We start from the raw sequence: 16,096 nt of genomic DNA, 5'->3' as shown, positions 1-16,096 counted from the left end.
ACAATTTTTTAAAAAATTGCTGAATGATTGAAAGACAGAGAGGAACATTTTTGCAGCATGTGAAAATTATAAGAAATTCAAATTTCAGTGCCTATAATGAAATTTTATTCGAGTGCCTTTCTGCCCCACTCATTTACATACTGTGTGTGGCTGCTTTTTACCACAGCTGCTGGGGTGACCAGCTACATCTGAGACTGCATGTCCACAGAGCCTAAAGCACGCATATCTCACCTACTGCTAGGGTTTGGATAAGTGCCTCCTCAACGCCTGTGTGTTAAAGGTTTGCTCCTGCCCCCGGCACTATTAGGAGGTGAAGAATTATTTCTTTAAGAAGTAGAATCCAAGCTAGCTATATTTTTGGTCATATAAGGCATGCCCTTGAGCAGAATGCTGGGACTCTGTTCCCATCTCTTCTTCTTTTGCTCCCTAGACCCCTGGAAGGGAGCAGCTAATTGACCCAGGTATCTCTGCCATGATGTTCCTTTTACATTACCAACTCCAGCAAGCCTGTCCAGCAGTGGGCTGAAACTTATAAAGCCATGAGTTGTAGACATCTTTTTATGTTGAACACCTCGGGTGTGTTGGTGAGCATGGTGGGACACACCCACTCTAGAAAAAGTTCACTGACCCTTGACAAAGAAACCTGCCTCTATCTCCACTGTCTTATAGTTTCCATTGCTGTGAAGAGACATCATGACCAAGAGAACTCTTATAATGGACACTTAATTGAGGCTGGCTTACAGGTTCAGAGGTTCAGTTCATTATCATCATGGCAGAAAGCATGGCAGCATCCAGGCAGGCATGATGCTGGATGAGCTGAGAGGTCTACATCTTGATCCAAAGACTGACAAGAGAAGACTGGTTCTCATGTGGTTAGGAGGAAGGTCTCAAAGCCCACCCCCACAGTGACACAGTTCCCCCAACAAGGCCACGTTCCTAACAGTATCACTTCCTGTGGCTAAACATATTCAAACCACAGTTCCTTGCTGTCAAGTTGACTTGCTAGAGTCAAGATGAGAAACAGGTGTGCACCTGTTATAATCACATTTCTACAAGTCATTTAGATCATTCACTAGAAACACAGAAGTTAAGATCTTATCCAATACCCCATGGAGGAAGGGAGAGCTTCTCATACAATCTCAGGAAGAACACCACATGAGGAATTTAAAGCAAGTTAGAGGAAGAAAGAAGAGGAGGAGGAGGAGGAGGAAGAAGAAGAGTAGGAGGAGGAGAAGGAGGAGGAAGAAGAGAAGGAGGAGGAGAAGGAGGAGAAGAAGGAGGAGGAGGAGGAGAGGAAGAGGAAGAGGAAGAGGAAGAGGAAGAAGAAGAAGAAGAAGAAGAAGAAGAAGAAGAAGAAGAAGAAGAAGAAGAAGAAGAAGAAGATTAAAGTTACCATTCACACTTAATGGCTCTTGTGCCATTTATGAATTAGCATCCCTAAGAATTGTCATCACTGAAACAGAAGGGGCTGGGTGCCAAGAAAAGGGCCAGGAGCAGGCCAGCAACCCATCTGGGAAAGACAAGCAGGCAGTCAGAGCTCCATATGAATATGGTGTTCAGTGGTCAATTCAAGTCTCCAAGGGACACATCAGCCATTCCCCACAGAAAGTGGCATTCTCTGGGGGTAGGACCAGGTGGCACCACCACACCATGCTCTTTCTGCTTTCCAGGTGGAAGCAAAGATAGCCCTGTGACAGATGCCTTCTCATTGTAGAAGGGGAAGTATGTGTTCTCTTGGTCAGTAAAGTACAACGCTCTTGGTGTCCTGTTGGTAACACTGATACTATGTTTCAGTAATAATGCCATCTGGAGACAACCTTGAAAAGCCAATGTGTGTTAATTAACCCAATGCTAAAGCCTGTTTCTGCTAGCACTGCCTAGCCTCCTCGACCCCCTTTCCCTTCCCCAGGCTGATTTCTTCTATAATTAAAAGCATTCAGGACTACAGAAGTGGGGGTGGGGGGACACTAGAGCTGTTTTTGTGCAGGGCTTGTTGAGACTGACAGAGGTCAAGCTTGAGCCTCTTGAGGTCACCACAGAAAACCCAAGAGCCTTGTTCTCCACATGCCGGCATCCTTTAATAGGTCTTCAGACATCTCATCAAAGGGTATTGAACTATTAGGCGGCTGTGGCTGTCTGTGTCTCACAGAAGTTTGGTTCCTGACATTGCTGTGTGTATGAGACCCTCGCAAACACTTTGGATCCTTTCCCTAGAACTGTACATGTGGAGACACACCCCAAGAAATGGGTCTCCTGGATTCCTACCGCAAGGTCAGGGATCCCAAAGTAAGGAATAATACTGGTGTGTGGGTAAGCCTTGAAGAGGCTCTAAAATGTGTCAGGAGCACCCGACTAGCTTTCTCCCCCTTCTTCCAGATTCACCAGTATGCTGACAGTCAGATGTCTTGTGTAGTGTGCCTTCTCTCTGTGGAGGATGCACTGAATAGGTTTTTCTCAATACAAAAAAAAAAAAAGGACACATTTAAAAATTATAATTTAGCGCCGGGCAGTGGTGGCGCATGCCTTTGATCCCAGCACTTGGGAGGCAGAAGCAGGCATATTTCTGAGTTCGAGGCCAGCCTGGTCTACAGAGTGAGTTCCAGGACAGCCAGGGCTATATACAGAGAAACCCTGTCTCGAAAAAAACAAAAAATAAATAAATAAATAAATAAATAAATAAATAAATAAAATTTAGCTTGTCCCAGAAAAAGAAGACAAATATTTGAGAGGATTGCAATAGTATTACAATAGTGTGCGTGTGTGTGTCTGCTTGTCTGTGTTGTCTGTTTCTGTGTGTCTCCCCTGAGAGATGAACCACGTGCTCTGTCTGTACCGTCCAATGTCTTTGCTTGCTTGCCTGCAATGACTTCACCCAGATAAGAGCCAGTCTGGAGGTCTCTAGGCAACCCGCCCAAGAAGAAGTTCAGTTAACCTCACCAGCCACCTCATTTGCAGGGGCACAGTCCTGGTGAAGGCACTTGCGCACATGGGGAAGTCTTTTCTGCAGTTCTGGAAAATTCTGATCCCTTCTTATCTCGAAGGACTAATCTGCTTCTTATCGCTAAGCTTCAGTAAACTGCATCTCACTGCGGGGCCTCGTGGGGATTCCGACTGTCGGCAGTGTTTATGTCTCCACCCATTCGGCAGCAGAGAGGAGAGCTCTAAATGTGACAGAATTACCAACCAAGAGAAAAGGATTCCCAAGGGCTGAATCCCTGTCTCCAAAGCACTAAGAACATCCTACACAAAATGTAAAACACAAATCTCAGGCTTTCCTGAAATTTCTCTCTCTCTCTCTCTCTCTCTCTCTCTCTCTCTCTCTCTCTCTCTCTCTCTCCCTCTTTCTTTTGTTTTTTTGGCTGAAAACAGGAAAATGATAGATAAGTATCTGCCAACTGCCAGATCTGGCCATTAGAGAAAATCAAATGGGAAAAGAAAATGAAAAGCAAAAGCATGAAATGCAGCCAAGTGAGGGAACACACACACACATGTGCATACACAAACACACATACACACACATATGCACATAAACACATACATACATACACACATGCACACATACATACATACACACATGCACACATACATACATACACACATGCACACACAAACACACATATATGCACACAATCACACATGTATGGGGAGAGAGGAAAGAACAGGTTGCCACCCTTCCTGAGACTTCTTAAACAGACATGTGATTATTTTTGGGGGGGGCAGTTCTAGACAACACAGGAATTCCTGGAAGTTCAACTAAGGAGAGAACAATTCTATTTCTTCCCAGAATCATCCAACACTGGCTCTATTTCTAGGACTGTGTGTACACAGAGGTTCACAGATTATTCTGCTGACCTGTGGTAGCAACAGTTGCTCAGCTGACCAGAGTTCTAGTTTATTTTCCCAGGTCTGATTTCTTTTCCAGTCACCCTGGAGAGCAACCGGATGATTGACAATATAATACAATATAAAACAATAGAGCAAAAGCCTTTTTTTATTGGGCAGGGCCAAGTGGCCTAAATCACCTCCAATCAGCTTTTTAATATGCATCCTTCTTTCTGCCTTTCTGATGCTGCAACAAGGCTCTCCTGAGCAGTCCCTACGACCCAGGAGACCTAGTTCTGCCACACAGGACCAATGTTAGTCCCCTCAGTGCTCAGAGAGTACTGTCAAGGCAGAGACTATAGTGCATTTATCGAGATAAGGCACTCAGGAACAGTGTATGAGTGAGGTGTATACTGGACACATACACACACACATACACACACACAAACCAGGCCTCCAAACCTTTAACCTTGGGCTCAGATGGCTCAGATTTCAGAATTCTTCATTTGAAAGGGGCAATAGTATATGATATTGCTGAGTGGCGGGGGGTGGGGAAGACCCAACATATGACCCACCACACTGACATTTTTTCCACAAAAATATGTGAATGTTTGCACCTAGGGACTAAGTAAGTCCTGGAAACTGTCTTGCACCCCTCAACTCAGATTCTGCAAGCCCTTTAACTCAGAGCAGTTTGGAACCTACCAAAGTGAAGAAGAAATGTGGGTTTTCAAGAGCTTTTAGGTTTTAGAACTGCAGAAAAATAAACTGTAGACTTGTGACAATGGACATTTCTCGAACACACTGATCCGGGCATGGTTCCATGTTTACAGTAGACCATGCAGATCACAGTGCACGTCCTCGGTCTGACACATCCATTCCTGCTTGTGTAGTATATTTAACGTGAGAAATCTTAATCTTCAAAACAATCCCACAATGCATCACAGTTGTCTCATAGAGTACCCAATGAGCACATGGAGAGGAGACACAGAGCATAAGGCCGGTCACAGAATAGATGAAGTGTAAACACGCACAGGCTACCCAGAGATGGGAAGGTGGACACAGCTGGACGCACATCTGCCCTGTCACATCCTCTAGAACTGCCTGTCTCTACCCCCTTTCCAACATTGCTTCTGTACACCCTCAGTGTTTACAGACAGAACACAAAAGGTGTATGTAGACTCCTTCCCAGGGACAAATAGGCAGGACAGAACCAGATTCAGACTGAAATCATGGTCACAACAATCCCCTGGGGAGTTGGGACCAGGAACTGTAGTCATTGACTTTCAAAGTCCCTGGTCTGTAAAATGTGAATGTGGTCCAGGCGGGATTACAGAACAGCCACACAGAGCCTACATGTTTAAACACACCCAGGAGGGCTAACTTGTAGGAGTTTTCTCTTTATATAAAACATGTTAGGACGTGTGAACAGTGGTCTGCTGGGACACTCCGCAGCTGATACACAATGGAGTGTCGCAAGAGTAATTTAAATACATATATATGTAATATATGTATTTTTCCCTCTTATAGTACCCAGATTTATATTTGACAACTGGTATTCTTGTTAGCTGCTGTAACTCTGCAGCACACACACACACACGTACAAATTAATCTCATTTATTTTTACATTAATTAGTGATTACCATTTTCCTGGATTATTAATAGAAGCTGATGCAGCAAGTAAAAGAAATTAGCCAGTGCTTAATTTGTACCTACTATGGGCCAGGCCCTTAGTAAACAGATACTAGTTGGGGCAGACAGAATTCACATCCTCTGGGCACACATAATTGCAATGGAGAGCAAAATCAAAGCTGCAATTGTTACCAACCAAGGACCATGAGAGTGGCAGAGAGAGAAGTGTGCACTGGGCTTCAACCAATTAGTGATCAGAACTGAAGTGGACCGAAAATTAATTCTACATGAGCTGTTTGAGTTTAATCCCAACAAATTTGTATCATAAAACTGAACTATCGAGAAGAATCGCCAATATGACCGTTAAAGATAGGAACAGGGTCTCCATGTATACAGCCAGTCACTCTGACACATGTTCACACGTCGAACTCGGCCACCCAGGCTCGTGGTTGTGATTAGCAGAAGATTAGCCTGGTCTGTATACACATTATAAGCATCTGATTAAATTGCTGAAGAGTGGAAAAACTAATAGGAGAGGCTGGTTTTCCAGAATACAGTCCCACCAATACCTTGCCCCGCTGCTCAGAGTCAAGATTATCCAAGAGAGCTACACTTGGCAGGAAGCACTTAGCAGGAGAGCAGGGGTGCATTTGAGCAGTGCTAGGGGGATTTTTTTGTAGCAGTAAACAGGGCAAGTACTCAGTGGTCACCGGTGGCGATATGGAGGACCCCTGAGGGTGGGGGTCACTAACCTTCATTCCTTCTTTTCTCATTGACATCATCCCGATTTTATTCAGGACGCTAATATGCCTTGTTCAATATACTCTTCTCGGCCCCCTTGAAGTCGCAGATGGCCGTGTACAATTGTTCTGGTGAGGGGAAAAAAAAACCCAAGTAAACGTCTGTTTGGTTATTTCTTATTAAAAGAAGATACAGTTGATGAGGAAAGCCCTTCCCATCCCTTTCAACACAGACCCAGATGACTGGGACTTAAGCCACCTGGTTATCACCATGACAACGAAAGCCAGCTGTTGAGCAGCAATGACTAGGATCTGAACTAGCCTACCTCCAGATCTGCCATCATGTTAGAGAAACACTCCCCTGCCTGTTTCAGCCACTGTTCTTGGATTTTTCTGTGATGCAACCAAACATTCCCAACAGACTGTCCAGGACAGGAGGTTGTACTTGAAAGTCTGAACCTTAGGCAACGTCACCATAGAGACTGAGCATCCTCCACAATTAGCAATGTGTGTGGGTACCAGGAAGCAACCAGTCTGTTGCACCATGAAATGTGGATCACCATGGGATGCCAAAGCAGGATGGCCGCTGAGGCTGCTGGTTATTCCAGCACATGATCTCTACCCTCTCTTCCACCGGCTGAATCCTGAGTTTGTTCCCTCATGGTACCCACATGTCCTTCTCCAGCCTTACAGGTAAGTACGCCTCATTTCAGACAGCTTGGCAAAGACCAGTGAAAGATGGGTAAGTTGATCTAGGACCTGCCCCCACTGTGTAGACAGCTCAGCTGTTTCTAGCTCCACCCAAGAGGCAGGAGATTTCCGTATGGAACGCAGATAGGCATGAAGTTGACTGTCTTTAAAGCGTGTTCAATTACATTATCAGCACCTTCCGGCTTCTTTGGTCCTCTGTTAAGCCTTCCCTTATAAACAGTGAAACTTTGTTATATACATCCATCCATACATACATCCATACATACATACGTACATACATACGTGTATATATATACACACTTGTTGTATATTGTGTTATGTGGTAGATATACATGTTCATGTGTGTTGCCCCGGTTACGATTACTATTGCTATGTAAGATACCATGACATAGCATACATTACTATGTACACTATGCATGACCAAAAGCAACTTGGGGATTTATTTGGCTTACATGCCAGAGTCCATTGAGGGAAGCCAAGGCAGGAACTCAAACTGAGCAGGAACCTGGAGGCAGGACCTGGCAGAGGCCATGGAGGAGGGCTGGTTACTGGCTTGCTCTTCACGGCTTGCTCAGCCTGCTTTCTTATAGCACTCAGGACCACGAGCCCAAGGGTGGCCCAAACCACAATGAACTGGGTCCTAAGGGTTTGCCTACAGCCCAATCTTATAAAGGCAGGGGTTATTATTATTATTATTAGTAGTAGTATTGAGGTTATCTCCTCTCAGAAGAAAACAGCTTCTGCTAAATTGACATAAAACTAACCAACACACGGGTATATAAATGTATGTGTGATTTTATGTGCACATGTGTGTTGTGCATGTGTGTAGAGGTCAATGTCATATAATTTCTTCAACTACTCTCCATGTTTACTTATTTTTTAAAAGACTATGTGTGTGTGCATATGTGCATGCATCTGTGCATGCATCCGTGCCTCTGTGTGTGTGCATGTGTGTGTGCGTGTGTGTGCAGGCGTGCAGGCATGTGTGTGCGTCTGTGTGTGTCCAGGTACCTGAAGGAAGATGATATAAGGTCTCCAGGATTGGTTGCTGGGAACCGAAGCCTGCTCCTTTGTCAGAGAGGCAGGTTCTCTTAACCACTGAGATAGCTCTCCAGTTCCCCGCCTTTATTTTTGAGACAGGATTTCCCACCAAGTCTGAAGCTCTTGAATTTGACTAGGCCAGCTGGCCAATGATCTTCAGGGATCTGCCTGCCTCCATCCGGTTCCAGCACGGGCATTACAGGCTATTATTATTATTATTTAAAGAAGACAAAATGAATAAGAGTCCCCATATTACAGTCTGGATCTCTCAGAGAGCAAAGGGTACATTTAGAAACTATAAATGGTTCATGAAGGTCTAATATAAAATTAGATAGACAGGCAGGGGAGTAGTCTGTAGACCATGTATCAAAGCGTGTGCGAGACATTCTTTCCAACAGAACGAGGAGCCACCGAGGGAGTACAAACTCGAGGCTGCCATAAACCAGATCTTTTATTTAGAGACATCACAGGGCTGCACCCTGGGAAAGCACACTGCAAGGTGGCACAGGGCCAGCACCACTGGTAAGAAACGAGGCAGGCCTGAGTTACAGCCACGGCAGAAGGCAGATTTGAGTCTTTACCAAAAAGGTTTAATGACAGAATGGACCTAAGGGGTAGGGAGTAAGGCGTTAAAGTGATTCCCAGATCTGACGGGTGGTTCGTGGTGCTGCCCACTGAAGCAGAAATGTAAGGGGGTCAGGAGGGCTGAGAGACGCATGACCTTGTGCATCAGGGGACAGTTCCTGGGCGTGATCACCAGACAATGGGTGAGGCATTGAGTCTGAGCAGTAACTATTCTGAATGCGCTAGCACCTGAAGTCACAGGCTTTACTGAGACCAGCTAATGAAAATGCACAAAGAAAAAAAGATGCCTGAGTGGAACCCCCGAGTCAGGAATGGCACAGACAGCAGCATCCATGAAGAAAATGAAGCGGCCGGAGAAGCAGGAAGCGCTGTCACAGAAGGAGGCGCTGTCACAGTTTAGTATGAAATGTCTCCCACAGGTGGTTGGCCTCTATCAAACATTTGTTCCCTCGGCAAGCGGGGTCTGGACCAGCAGGTAGGACCCAGCTGGAGAAAGGAAGTCACCTTTGATGCTTACATCTCACCCCCGATCTCTTCCTCATGATCCAGTAGTCCCTGTCTGAGATGAGTTCAAAGCCCTCTCTACCCCCAGTACCACTGCACCCTTAGCCCGGAGTCAACAGATCCAAGTGCTATGGACTGAAATCTTTGCAGCCATGTGGCAAAACAAACTTGGGCAGTTTATGTCAGGGATTTAGTAATAACCACATAACGGTAAGTAACACAAGTTGGGTAGGAGAGCATGGTGGGAAGCGCAGCCAGGAGCAGTATAAGGACTGAGTGCTGAGAGCCTTGATGTCTCAGAACTCTGCTCACGTGCCCCTTGCCATCGCTGACCAAGGAGTGGCTGGGACCTTAAGAAGGATAGAGGCCGCCTTGGGCTCGAGCTTCTGAAAGGCAGAGGTGAGGCCAACCTGTGAGTCATAGCATGCCACTTGTCCCCATATTACAGTTCAGATCTCATGCAATAAAGTCGTCGCCTCCAGCCTGTAAGAGGTGGGGGCTTTATAGGAAATGTCTGGACTCCAGCTTCTTCTTCTTTGTTGCTCCTGGCCACCAGGTGGTGAGCATCTTCACACCATCATTCTCCCAGCCTGATCTTCCTCGGCTCCAGAGACCCCCAAACCACAGAACCAAATGACCACGTAGGGAAGGTTCTAAAACTAGGATCGTGAATAAGCTTTTCCTCAACTGGTTTTATCGGTCATTCCGTGGAAGCACCAGCCAGCGGAGTAACATACCCCCGCCATGTGGACTGGGAAGTGGAGCAGAGACTGGGAAGGCATCCACGCTGATGGGTGGTTCTTTTATGCTATGGCTGCTTCTACTCGGCGTGTCTTACTTAGAAATCTAAATTCCCAAAATATATCTAACAGGGGGGCGAGAGCTATGAAAGGCTGTATTACCTGACAGGATGAAGAATGCGCTAAATGAAGATATAACAGGAGGCCGTGGGAGCTTAGGAGAATGGGAGATTAATTTTGGCTGGGTTGAAGCGCCTTTTCCATAAGGCAGGTGGCATCGGAGCTGGCACTTTAAGGACTGGGCTGCTTTCATAGAGAAGGAAAACAGTGTTCTCTAGCTGAAGGAAGGGAGCCAGCAAACATAAAAAAAAAAAAAAAGTAAAAAAAGTACCAGGGAAATGGGGGCAGTCTGGCTTCTGCCCCTACTCAGCAGGTTAACTCTTGTGTGTCGCGCCCCCCCACCCCCAGTTAGAACGCCTTCTTGCCCTGCCGCCACACCCCCAGCCACCCCACCATGGCCCCTCCCACTATGTGTGGAAACGGTCTGTTGATTGGCCTGCATCTCTCACCAGACATTTGCAACTGTGTTTCTTTGTACTTCCTCTGCCTGGCACAAAGCCTGGGTCAGCCAAGAGCTCAACGCTGTTTCCCCAGTTTACAGGGCTCTGGCAGAGCATCCAGGGGAAGAGGGGGAGCCCAGGAGACCCAGGAGGAAGCTGCGAGGAGGTGGGGTGGGGTCTGTGGTTGGCGATGTGCTGATAGTTAAGCTTAGAGTGGTGACTCACAGGAGAGAGAAGAGTAAAACTTTTTAAAGAGTTAAACTGACATATGCATAATCTAAAATGTAACACTTTAGGTTCTGGGGAGATGGCTCGGGGGTTAAGAGTACTGGATGCTCTCCCAGAGGGCCCGGAGTTCAGTTCCCAGCACCAAAACGGCAGCTCTCAGCCTTCAATAACTCCAGTTCCAGAGGATTGAACACCCTATTCTGGCTTCCTCACCCAGTACATGGTGTACAAATATATGTGCAAGCAAAATATCCATACACATAAAATAAATTAACTTAAAAAAATAAAGTTTAGCATTGTCGCCATTTTTAAGCGTATACTTCTGAGGCACTGCGTACATTCCTGCTGTTGCGGCGTGCTCGGGGCCATATCTCAACTTATTCTTCAACTCAAACAAGCTCCACATCCATCAAACCACACCCATCCCCCTCTCCTGGCCATGGCAACCACCGTTTTATTGATGTTTCTACCGCTGTTATTGTTCCAGGTACTTTATACAGTGGGATCCTAGGACATTTGTTCTCTTGAGAATAATACGCACTTTAATGTGGTTTAAACTAAACAACACACTCTGAATTATCTCTTCAGATGTTTATGGGAGCAAAGCATGTACGTGTTGCGTAGTGAGCCTATATCGGATGCTGGGTGGGACAGTTTTCAGACTGAAATACATTTTGATTTTCCTTCTGTCATCCTGCCTAGGACAGAAGAGGGGCTCAGGTGACTTCACTGTAGAAATAAGAAGCTACACTTGCTTTGTCAATGTGAGTAAACTTTTTGTTCCCGTGATAGGACTTTTATTGAGCACCTACTGTGTGCTGAGTCCCTTACGTAGACCTGCTCTTTCCACTATCCCAGCAGCTCTGTGTAGAGGAGATACTAATAGTCCCCTGTTCATGGCTGGTGCAGGCAGGGTAAGGTTAAATAGCCTTCTTTCATTCACATAGATAGCAGGTCCTTAGTCTGTTACAGGAACTCACAGACCACTGGCAGCACAAAGTACATAAAGAGAAGGCATCAATGGCGCCATGTACTGAGAGCAAGGACAGAGATACATGTGAAGAGATGGAGACCCTAGAGGGTAGGTAAAATCCAGCCCAGGCAGCCATTTTCCCAGAGGAGATAATGCCTGTGACCTCTTTGTTTTTAAGATATTACTATTGTCCAACAAAATGAACAGATGTTGAGCAAGCAAACAACTACTCACACCTCTGTCCTACCTCTCAAATCAAGATCAGGGATCTGGAGACATGGCCCAGCTTTTAAGAACACTAGTTCTCCTTCCAGAGGACCCAGGTTCTATTCTCTCACCCGAATGGCAGCTCACAACCATCTGTAACTCCAGTCCCTGAAGACCCAGTGCCTTCTTCTGGTCTCCATGACCACTACACGAATGTGGTACACAGACTTCCTCACAAGCAAAACACCCATATGCATAAAAAAAAAATAAAACATGACTGGAAAATTCCCTTGTGCCCCTTTCTTATCGATAGCTTGCCTTCCCTCAATGTCTGGGTTTTAGCATCTGTGGTGGCTTGAATATGTTTGGTCCATGGGATGTGGCACTATTAAGAGGCCTTATGGGAGGGGGTGTGGCCTTGTTAGAGGAAGTGTGTCACTGTGAAGGTGGGACTTTGAGGTCATACACACACACACACACACACACTGTTTCAAGTCTGGCTGGTGTGACGGTCCCCTTCTGCTGCCAGCAGATCAAGAGGTAGAACTCTTGGCTCCTCCAGCACCAAGTCTACCGTATGTTCCCACCTTGATGATAATGGACTGAACCTCTAAACCTGTAAGCCAGCCCCATTTAAATGTTTTCTTATAAGAGTTTCCTTGGTCATGGTGTCTCTTCACAGCAATGGAACCCAAACTGAGAAAAACATCATAAATTAATTTTTTGAGCTCTCAGATTTCACCAAAAGATTCCAGGCTGTTCCGAATGCATGCTTTTGCTCCAGTTTCTTTTCCGGAGCTGAGTCTTAATTAGCAGAGAGCTGGCTAAGCAAAGGTGTGGTATGACGAAACAACAAGGCGATAAGTGGCCTCGTGTATGACAGCCGGAGCCTGGAGGACAGGGTAGGAAGCAACAGGGGTGGGAAGGAAGGACACGCAGATCAGGGCTAATCATGAAGGGCTCCAGTTTTATCTCGGGCAAAAGACATACACAAGTCTTAAAACAGCTACGATGTGTTATGAGATTATATACTGCATACTACCCCATTTCAAGCAGGAAACTCTTAGGTCATGGGCATCTGTAGTGGTTTGAATATGCTTGACCCAGGAAGCGGCACTATTAGGAGGTGTGGCCTTTTTGGAGTAGGTGTGTCACTGTGAGTGTAACCTTTAAGACCCTCTTCCTAGCTGCCTAGAAGCTAGTCCTCTCTGGAAGGCCTTCAGACAAAGATGTAGAACTCTTAGCTCCTCCTGAACACCACCTGCCTGGATACTGCCATGTTTCTGCCTTGATGATAATGGACTGGACCTCTGAACCTGTAAGTCAGTCCCAATTAAATGTTCTTTGTAAGAGGTGCCTTAGTCATGGTGTCTGTTCACAGCAGGAAAACTCTAACTAAGACGGCATACATGGTCTTAATTTTACAGATGACCATGCTGAGGCTCAGAAATGTTCAGCAAAATTTCCTAAGTGATGTGCTAGGAATTAAATCCAGCTGTGCTCTGCCCTGCCCACCAGTAGAAGGCTCCTACAGAGGTGAAGGGAGGGGTCCAGCTGAAGCTCTGAAGATCTTCCCTAGAAGGCAATGAGTGGGCTTCAAAGGTGAAGGGTTGAGAAGCTCAGAGTGTGGACAGCAGGAATCAGGCCTGCCAGAAACTCTGAAGGCTGGGAGGCTGTAAGTCCACAGAGTCCAACGTGAGGGGTGAGACATCTCTGGTACCCCTGCCTCTGTTGCGTACAGGATGCTAATGGCTCAACTAAGTGTTTCCAGAGTTGGGGGGGGGGGTCTGGCTTGCTCTGGAGAAACAGATTTAAGAGATGTAACCATTATTATCCCAAATTCTCCTTGGAGTCCATTTTAACCCTGATACATATTGTCTTTATACTGGGTTTCAGTTACCTTCCAGTAGCCAAGTATACTCTGCAATCTCAAGAACAGGATTTTTACATCCTCAAGATTACCAAAATATAGACTTTCTATGTTTATCATTTTTGAACCCAATTTACTTTCTTATCCCCTGCCCCCACCCAGCTCCGGTGCTGGGGATCAGACCTAGAACCACGTACATGCTAGGTACGTATTCGTCCACTGAGGTTCATCTCTAATCGTATTTTTTTTTTCTTTTCAGATAGTCTCTAGTGGCCTGGAACAAACACTACTCCTGTCTCAGCCCATTGAGTAATTGGGAGCTACAGGTGTGCGCCACCACACCAGGTTCATGTCTTTTTACTTTCTTTTTTGAGACAGGACCTTCTACACATCCAAGGCTTGCCTTGAACTCACTATGTCCAAGAATTACCCTGAACCCCTGGTCTTTCTACCTCTGCCTCCCCCGTGCTGGGATTACAGGCATGCATCACCACACTCATTTATGCCATGCTGGGGATTGAACCTTGGGCATCTTGCATTCCAGACTATCACTCTACAACTGGGCCACACCCTGAACCCTTGTGTCTCCTTTCCCTACGTCATGCCTTCTGTATTGAATCAAGGAAAACACTCCAGACTTAAATCCAATTCTGGGCTTAAAATTTGCTCTAAAATGTAGTAAAAGTGATACTGAAGAGAAGAAAGGTGGAGATTTTTTTAATTTATTCATTTTGTTTTTATGTATTATGTTATATTGTATGTGTATCTCCATCAGTTTTTATGTGGACCACATCTGTGCAGGTGCCCGCAGAGTCTAGAGGGCATTGGATCCCCCAGAGCTAGAGTTACAGGGTGAGCTGCCCTGTGGGTGCTGGGAACCCAGGTCCTCTGCAAAAGCAGTAAGCGCTCTTAGACACGGCATTGCCTCTTCAGCTCCCAGATGACATATTTTTAATTGTCTTGTTATTTTTTTGAGATTACAATGTAGTTACATAATTTCTCCCTTCCTTTTCTTACCTGCAAACTTCCCATATACCTTTGTGTTCTTTCAAATTCATAGTCGCTTTTTTCATTCATTGTTGCTACACATATATGTATACATATATGATATGCATACACACATGTATATACATACATTCTCCTAAATATGTAATTACAATCTGCTCAGTCTGTATAACATTACTTTGTATCCACGCTTTTAGGGCTGACCGTTGTTGCTGGATAGCCAGTCGGTGTGCTCTTCCCTGAGGAAGACTATTTCTCCTATTCTCCGCGTTCCTTAGCTGTCTTTGTGTAGGGTTGAAGGCTTCTGTGCTCTCCCTGTCCACATTAGCATGTCTGTTGCTGACCAAGATCAGCTCAGGTTTAGGCAGTACAGCCCCAACTGATAAATCTACAAAACAACCCCCTCACCTAAGGCTCAGGGATTACAGAGGAAAGGAAGAGGGGCAAAAACTTTTCAGAGCCGGAGGACCAGGGAATTTGCTGTGTGACTGACTGTGTCTCCTAGGACTGTCAAAAGCTACGCCCAGAAAGTCTCACCAACATGATGCCTAATGATATTTTTAAACTTAGGTGGAGAGAGCCTGCTGGAGACGGAGACTGCTCAGTGGTTAAAGCACTAACTGTGCTGACTGAGGATCTGCATTCAGACCCCAGCACCGTGGGAAAAAGGATCTTGGCTCGGGAGAGGAGAGACAGACTACCTCTGCGAGCACGCAAGCCAGTCTAAAGGAAACGGCTAGATAGATCTGGATTCAGTGACAGAGAACCTGTCTCGGAAAAAAAACAGTGGAGCGAACAGAGGAAGGCATGCTTGCATACCTAAAAAACAGACACATACAAGAGAACACACAACATTGCAAAAACAAAAACAAAAAACAAAATTAAAAATTATTTTAAAAAGCGTGCATTCACTTCTGTCGCATAACTCAATGTCAGGAGATTAACATTATAAAGTCTAAGGCTCTAGAGGGAGAAAAAATGGTTTGGCAATGCTGTACACAGGGAAACAAACTGTTCTGGTGTATGTACGAGACCCGTAAGCTTTCCCAATCCTATTTAATGATACCTCTTTACCAGGAAAGGCACTAAAACTGCAGCTCTCGGCCTTGTTTTGAGAAGGGTTGAAATTGCCTTTCCTCACCTGGGAAACACCCCATTTTCCTCACCCTTCTTTCTTCCTCGGCACTACTTCTTTTGTAGATGCCCCCCCACACACACACACAAATGACTTTCTAGCAGGACCCTCTACAGAGGTGGAGACCAGGAAGAAGCCAGGCGAGTGACCCTTGTTTTCTAAGCCTGCCCCCTGGTGCCAAGGATCCGGGCTGTAACTGCTTATGCATTGGGCTCCGAAGGATGTGAACTTGAGCCAAGGGCTTGTTCGTCTTTGCATCCCTAATGGAGTTCTGGCGATGCATCCTTTTTCAATGATGAATGAATGAATGAATGAATGAATGAATGAATGAATGAATGAATGA

At 45.7% G+C, this 16,096-nt stretch overlaps 1 protein-coding gene across 5 annotated transcripts in view; it reads right to left on the bottom strand.

Moving 5' to 3' along the window:
• The window catches only part of Tmcc3 (transmembrane and coiled-coil domain family 3), a 245,731-nt gene that overhangs the window by 152,206 nt on the left and 77,429 nt on the right, over window positions 1–16,096 (bottom strand). For 4 of the 5 annotated variants that reach the window (XM_028783004.1, XM_028783003.1, XM_028783006.1 and 1 more), the window contains exon 2: window positions 6,207–6,323. The exons of the other annotated variant lie outside the window; for it this stretch is intronic. In XM_028783004.1, coding sequence (XP_028638837.1) covers window positions 6,207–6,236 — 30 coding nt within the window. In that variant the 5' untranslated portion in view covers window positions 6,237–6,323. The remainder of the gene's footprint in view (window positions 1–6,206; window positions 6,324–16,096) is intronic. 5 annotated transcript variants of the gene reach the window in all.

This window comes from Grammomys surdaster, unplaced genomic scaffold (assembly GCF_004785775.1).
Source record: "Grammomys surdaster isolate TR1022 unplaced genomic scaffold, NIH_TR_1.0 958, whole genome shotgun sequence".
Classification (NCBI taxonomy): domain Eukaryota; kingdom Metazoa; phylum Chordata; class Mammalia; order Rodentia; family Muridae; genus Grammomys; species Grammomys surdaster.
This window is presented reverse-complemented; position numbering and strand designations above follow the sequence as displayed.